At 39.0% G+C, this 7,823-nt stretch overlaps 1 protein-coding gene across 1 annotated transcript; it reads left to right on the top strand.

The window, feature by feature from the left end:
- Positions 1-340: 340 nt before the first annotated feature.
- Positions 341-5,398, top strand: LOC134748258 (uncharacterized). The gene is made up of 2 exons (XM_063682996.1): positions 341-3,800; positions 4,779-5,398. Exons 1-2 carry the CDS (start codon positions 341-343, stop codon positions 5,396-5,398), a joined length of 4,080 nt encoding a protein of 1,359 aa, XP_063539066.1.
- The last annotated feature ends 2,425 nt before the right edge of the window (positions 5,399-7,823 follow it).

Raw genomic sequence — 7,823 nt, 5'->3', positions numbered from 1 at the left:
AATCATAATATACATTTTAAAACATCATTCATATCGCTTAATTTATACAAGGCAATTCATATGCAATTTAATATACAATTTCACATACAATTTACTTACAATTTTACATACAATTTTACATGCAATTTATTATACAATTTTAATATCATTTAGGTAAGTTTATTTATACAAGTAACATTTTAACCCATTCCCATAGCCCAACACAATGTCAGACTTAAAGGATTTAATACGTAAGCGTGGCACAATTAAGGGGAGGTTAACCAATTTCATTAACTATGTAGAAAAATTAGATTTGTTGTCGTCATTACAAGTCATTGAACTTCAAGCGCGTTTAAGCAAAATGGACGCACTTTATGCACAATTTGAGGAAATTCAATCTGAAATTGACATTTTAGTTGATGAAAGTGAATTGGCCGTACACTCCGCCGCCCGCACAGAGTTTGAAGATTTGTTTTATGCGAACATTGCCCTTGCGCAGGAGATCTTAAAAGCCAATAAGCCTGTTAAAAATGATGATAATTCTTCCAGTGACTCGTACGTTTCAGGTGACGCTGAGTTGCACGCACGCACGAATCATAAGGTGGTACACACAAGCACTCGAGGTATTAAATTACCGACGATCCAGATCCCTAAATTCAGCGGTCAGTACGAGGAATGGTTGGAGTTTCACGATTTATTCGTCTCTTTGATACATGAACATACGGCGATCTCGGACATACAGAAGTTTCATTACTTAAGGGCATCCCTGGAGGGGGCCGCTGCGCAGGTAATCAAATCTTTAGAGTTTTCAGCTCGCAATTATAAAATCGCTTGGGATTTGTTGTGCGACAGGTTTGACAATAAGCGCATACTTATTCAAAATCATATCCAAGCGTTGTTCGCTTTAGAACAAAATAAAAAAGAATCATATCAATCAATTCGTAAAATAATAGACACTTTTACTAAAAACTTAAGAGCCTTAGAGACTCTCGGAGAACCCACCACTTCATGGGACACTCTCATTATTTATATTATGAGTACAAAATTAGATGCTAGGACATTGCGGGAATGGGAAGAGCATAAATCCGATTTAAAGGTTATTAAATTAGACGATTTCACATCGTTCTTAAAAAACAGAGCCGATTTACTTGAAACGTTACACATGAGTAATAATAATAAAAATGTCAGCGCCAGAGCTGATAAATACAAATCTGCCGAGTACGTCAAGAGTCTCGCAGCAGTCACTAGTGCGCCACAGCAAAAATATGCGTCATACAATTACAGCTGCCCCTTGTGCAAGCAAAATCATCGCATTTATAGGTGTGAACAGTTTCTAGGACAATCTGTCAACGAGAGAGCAGAATCGGTGAGGAGGCTCAAGTTATGTGAGAACTGCCTTCGCCCCGGTCATCAGGCTCGCGTTTGCAGATTGGGCCCATGCATGAAATGTTCACAAAAACATAATTCAGTGCTTCATCCAGATACAGCGTCAGGATCATCTGAGCCATCAGTTGTGGGTGCGACGTCACATTTATTCATGCCATCAGGGCGAGGCGTACTCTCAACTGCCGTGATCCACATGTACGACAAGGACAACCACCGCCATGAAGTAAGAGCCTTTATTGATAATGGTAGCATGTCTTGCTTCATGACGGATTCCTTGTTACGTAAATTGAAACTTAAATACACAGAATTTGAAACGACCGTTATTGGATTAAATAAGCAGGTCATGACACATGTCTCAAAAAAGTGCAATGCAACATTCGAATCTAGAACTAGCCCATTTAAAGCCAACATGACATTCTACGTTGTACCGGAGGTTGTAGCTCTAGATTCAAATGTACCTAAACTAAATATACCTAAACATGTAATAATGGCAGACCCAGAGTACTTCAACCCGACGAACATAGACATTCTACTGGGCGCAGAAATATTCTGGGAGCTGCTTGAACCGGACCAAATTAGTTTGGGTACAGGTTATCCAATATTACACAAAACAAAACTCGATTACGTAGTTGGCGGGCCTACCAGAGGGCTTAATCATAAACAAACAAATTCAGTTGAACCAATACATTGTAATTTGATCGCAGACATAACAGTGCAGGAACAGCTAGCTAAATTCTGGTGTCTTGAGGAGGTTCCGGATAATTCTAAGCAGGTATATTCTGTAGAAGAACGTTTGTGTGAACAGAATTTCGTGGAAAACTTTACCCGAATGCCAGATGGGCGATTTTCCGTCGCAGTTCCTCTCAAGAAACCAGAATCATGCTTAGGTGACTCATTTAATCGCGCTAAACAGTGCTTTCTATCACTTGAGCGAAGGCTAGACAAACAACCACTGTTAAAAGAAATGTACACAGACTTCATGTCTGAATATATTGAACTAGGACACATGTCTGAGACCAGATCAGACTCGCAAACCAACATGCAGTCATTTTTTCTACCACATCATGGAGTTTTGCGCGAACATAGCTCCACTACAAAGCTGCGTGCTGTATTCAATGGCAGTGCTGCCACGAGTTCAGGGGTTTCATACAATGACCTCCAAATGGTCGGGCCCACTATACAGAGTGATTTATTATCAATTCTTTTGCGATTCAGGCATTATCCATACGTTTTGACCGGAGACATTGAGAAAATGTACCGGCAAGTTTTAGTTCATGAAAATCAACGACATTTACAGCAAATTATCTGGCGGGATGATCCTACTAAAGAATTAAAAATATACAAATTGAATACAGTTACATATGGGACAGCATCCGCGCCATTTTTGGCAGTCCGGTGTTTGAAACAACTTGCCTTGGAATGTCCAGATCCACAGTTAGCACAAATCATTAGTGACGACTTTTATGTCGACGACTTGGTCACAGGTGCTCAAACAAAGGAGCAATTAATAAAAATAAAAGAAGGCGTTTGCAAAGTTTTATCCACAGGTTGTTTCAATCTCCGTAAAATCAGATCCAATATAGAACTCTCTCAGTCAGATTCATGCCAGACATTGAACCTCGGCGACCAAGGTTCGTCAAACACCTTGGGCCTGGGTTGGTCACCACCTGATGATAAATTATACTATACAATAAAGCAAACTGTTGATCAAAATCCAACCAAACGGTCAATTCTGTCCGCCATAGGACAGATATATGATCCGCTTGGCTTATTAAGCGTGTGCGTCATTCAAGCTAAAATCATGTTACAGAAACTTTGGTTATTAAAATGTAATTGGGACGATCCTTTACCTTCAAATATTGTAAATTTATGGCACAAGTTCCAATCTGAATTACGTCATGTACTTGATTTAAAAATTCCGCGCTGTGTCATCAATGGCGATCCAAATAGTGTGATTGAAATTAACACTTTTTGTGACTCGTCTCAGGACGCATACGGCTCATGCTTGTACGTTAGATCGGAATGTAACGGACAAGTGGAAATCAACTTGTTATGTGCAAAAAGTAAAGTCACACCTTTAAAACCTACGACGATTCCGCGTCTAGAATTGTGCGGTGCCCTTGTCGCTGCACGTCTGACTGAGAGAGTGCTGAAATCTATTCGTTTACCAGTAAAAAGATGTATTCTCTGGACTGATTCATCTATCGTTTTAGGTTGGCTCCAAACGCAGCCTAACAAGCTTAAACAATTCGTTAAAAATCGCATTGCTGAAATTCAAGAGCTCACTGCTAATCACGAATGGCGCCATGTGCCAACAGCTTCAAATCCAGCAGACATGTTATCTCGCGGAGTAAACATGTCAGAATTACAAGATTTGTCCATGTGGTGGAATGGCCCAGATTTTCTAAAGGAAGATGAATCGAGCTGGCCTAAAAGTAATTTTGTAAAAAACAATATTGAAATACCAGAAATGGTAACTGCTACAGCAGTCTCTATAGACACAAATCACGGTTTAATTGATTTCGAAAGATTTTCCAAATTACTGAAATTAAAAAGAGCATTAGCATATGCACTGCGATTTATTCATAATTGCAGAAACAAAAACAATAAAAAGTCTGGACCACTCACCACAAATGAATTACAAGATTCATTCACTTTACTCTTGAAATTGTCTCAAAAGCAATCATTTCAGGAATACCATCAGTTAGTGAAAAACCACTCATTGCCTAATAAAAATAAACTTCTTTCGTTATCTCCATTTATCGATGACTTAGAACTAATCAGAGTAGGCGGCAGATTAAGCAATTCACAGTTCCCATTCGATAAAAAGCATCCAGTATTGCTTTCAGCTAAACACACATTAACAAAACTCATATTTGTCGCAGAACATATTCGTTTAATGCATGCGGGACCCCAACTATTATTGGCGTCAATAAAAGAAGAGTTTTGGCCAATTGGTGGTCGCAATTTAGCCAGATCTGTCGCACACAAATGCCTGAGGTGTTTCAAGCTACGAGCTCAAACAGTCAGTCCTATAATGGGTAATTTGCCTGAGCAGCGCCTCAATCCAGGTTATGTTTTTCAAACCACGGGTGTAGATTACGCGGGACCAATTCTCGCTGCTGACCGTAAGGGACGTGGAAGCAAACTAATCAAGGTCTATGTTGTAGTGTTTGTGTGTTTCACCACTAAGTGTCTGCACCTCGAGCTGGTCACAAGTTTAACCAAGGAGGCATATATTGCTGCCTTACACAGGTTTATTGCGCGTCGCGGAAAACCTGCAACAATCTTTTCAGATAATGGCACTCAGTTCGTTGGGGCCAAAAATGAGCTTAATGCTTTTTTAAAACAAAACTCTTCCTCCATTTCCGAATTTATGGCGAATGAATTTGTTGATTTTAAATTCATTCCAGCCTACGCACCTCATTTTGGAGGGCTATGGGAGGCTGGGGTTAAGTCTTTTAAATATCATTTAACCAGAGTTATAGGCGACTCCCACCTTACATTTGAGGAGCTTTACACTATTTTAGTCAAAATTGAAGCTACGCTTAACTCACGACCTATATCACCAATGTCTTCAGATCCATCAGATTTAAATCCATTAACGCCAGGTCACTTTTTGGTCGGACGTCCTCTTACCGCTCTGCCTGTTCCTCCACTAGAAAGCATAAATCCGACCAGATTACAGCGATGGGATCGCATTGAACAAATCCACCAGCACTTCTGGACAAGATGGCAAAAGGAATACGTCTCTGAGTTGCAGCAAAAGACAAAATGGAGGTCATGCAAAGGACACCTCGACACAGGAACGATGGTCATCGTTAAGGAAGACGCTGTGCCACCTTTAAAATGGAGTCTTGGACGTATCGTGCGCGTCCATCCAGGCATCGACGGAGTAACCAGAGTCGCCGATATCCAAACGAATCGAGGCATCATCAGAAGAGCCTTCAATCGAATCTGTCCTCTTCCTCTGGACGACGATCCTGTTGAAAGCAGGACTTTCAACGCCGGGGGGCATGTTGAGGAACCCTAATCTCACGTCTCACGGACCAAGGAAGGGAATGCACCGCGCGGGGGAAGCAGCCGCATCTATTTTGCATAGCACTCTTCGCCGTTCGCTGTTGACGAGCGCACATATACTTACGCCCTTTTTTATAAGTCAAAATCAGTGTCAAAATGGTGTAGTCAATAAGCCTATATACTAAAACTGCATGTACTGAAGAAATTTGGATTAAAAATAATTTAAAAGTTCATCTGCATACGTCATTCAATCATCCAGTCATCTATACCCAAAAAAGCAATTGACGCCAAAGTCTACAAAATGAAACCGGTATAGTAAATAACTATTAATGTCTAAAAATATAAACATTTGGTTATTCGTGCATATTAAAATACATATTACATTACATCTGAATCTGACCTATACTTACCAATTTACATTTAATTGACAGAAAATACTTTAAATCAGAGAGGACCCAGGGTTTTTCCAATTAGTTACGAATTGAAACAGATTTTTGGATGGATCGGCAGTTCTATATTTCATTGTGTTAAGCAGTAGACAAGTAGTATTCTTTTTTTGTAAAATAATAATTATCATTACATTATACAACATAACCTATTTATCATTTTCACCTAGTGGGGTGTTGTAAGGAAAGCATCAGAGGTAGTGTGGACGGGTTTGATATAAAACTCACTTGATGGGGTTCACTTTGCAAGCATCACAGCTCGCGTAGCTTCAGATGTGATTCAGCATACTTACATAGTCGCAATGAATAAGTTTAGTTATGTTGCCAGTCAGTGCTAACGATTGTCGTATCTATCGATAATTACAAATGAGGAAATTCTAGTCATTAAGGTTTGACGCAAACAATCTTTTGGTATATCAATACGGAATATATTTCAAGCCCATATTCTTATTATGTGATTTTTGCATAAATATTATAACTATCAGTCACAGGTCACAGTACGCCCGGGCCAGCGCCGGCAGAGGTTTAAACACGTCTCATATGTGGTTCAAGCGGGAGGCAAGGATACCTAAATAGAACCGTTTTTCCCCCGAAGGGTAAAAAACGGATATTTAGGTTCCTGCCGAAGCTTGAACCACGCCTAAGGGCCTTGCCGGCTTATACATATGGTACTGACGAGAAAGCAGCCGAGCGCTAGCAACCGGGCGACATTAGTACTTGAGTGGCGCGATAGATGGCGCTGCAAGTTGATAAATTCCCTTAATTAGGGCTGAGTTACAAGGGTGTTATCTCATATGTGGTTCAAGCTTCGGCAGGAACCTAAATATCCGTTTTTTACCCTTCGGGGGAAAAACGGTTCTATTTTCAAAGTTTAAATACTCGCTAACAAAACACATGCGAGAATAAAAATGAAACAAAAAGAATCTTCGGAAATTGTTATCTATCGTTCGAATGGAATTTTATAACTCAATCAAGGAGATCAAGAAACAATCACCCGTTTTTCAAACATTCATTCGTTTCTTTACTTCATTCTTCTTAACGAGGAAAAAACTTTTTATGGGCAAAATTGTCTGCGCCTACAATAACAACTAATTTGACTTCTGGTTTATATTTTTCCTTTGTATAAGTTGGTAATCATTTAAGAAACGAGCAAATTCGACGAATCAAATAATAGTATAAATAAGTGTAATAACTAGATTTTATTTAATTTTATGTTACTCGCCTACTATTTAGGTGAGCCTTCGCATAAATCGCTGTGAAAATAGCCCTTATCAACAATATACACTTCATACCTGTAACATGTAACAATATCCAAACGTAAATACCTACAGATGCCTGCTGCTGCTGTTATTTTTTAAACATTTATGTCTTAATGTTGATAACTCAATTAGCATAAGTATGAATGGAAACAACTCTGTATACAAAATGAACTTATATGTTCAAAAAAATAGAACTTTAACTTAAGTAGTACGATTTCCCGCGAAAAACGTTCCGTTTTTTCACTTTCTCTGCGACTCAAATATTTAACCCTCCCGAGGTTTACCCTCGTCCAAATGTCTCGGGATTTCACGCTTTGGTTTTTTTACGCCCAGGGCTAAGCTGGGTACACGGAACTATTAGTAGTCGTTGAGAAAGGTTTAAAACCTGAATTTTTTGTTGTTTATTTTGTTTATGTCATTAACCTATAAATGCTATTATTATGATAAAAAGCAAAGTTATGCTATAGTGTAGATAAATTGACGAAATCCGCAAAACTGACACATAAAATGGGACCGGCGCAGCGGTTTACAAACGTCTGCCACCACACGTCACAGAAGCGCCGTCACTAAACAGTTTTAAATCTAGGCTAAAACGGTGGCTTATTGAGCACACTTTCTACAGTTTTGCAGATTTTATTAAATAAGTAATTATCTAATGTTATTGTATTGTAGGTATACTTTTATTTGACATTGTATTGATAACGCTAATTGTAATTTAATTGTATTTTTTTAA

The sequence above is a fragment of the Cydia strobilella genome, chromosome 1, assembly GCF_947568885.1.
Source record: "Cydia strobilella chromosome 1, ilCydStro3.1, whole genome shotgun sequence".
Lineage (NCBI taxonomy): Eukaryota > Metazoa > Arthropoda > Insecta > Lepidoptera > Tortricidae > Cydia > Cydia strobilella.
Note: the sequence above shows the minus strand (reverse complement) of the source record. Positions and strands in the feature narration are given on the sequence as shown.

Excerpts from the sequence above, each read along its gene's own strand:
- LOC134748258 (XM_063682996.1), top strand. The coding sequence starts at position 341 with ATGGACGCACTTTATGCACAATTTGAGGAAATTCAATCTGAAATTGAC. Across the intron at positions 3,801-4,778 it reads TGAATCGAGCTGGCCTAAAA|CCTACGCACCTCATTTTGGA; the intron begins GTAATTTTGTAA and ends AATTCATTCCAG.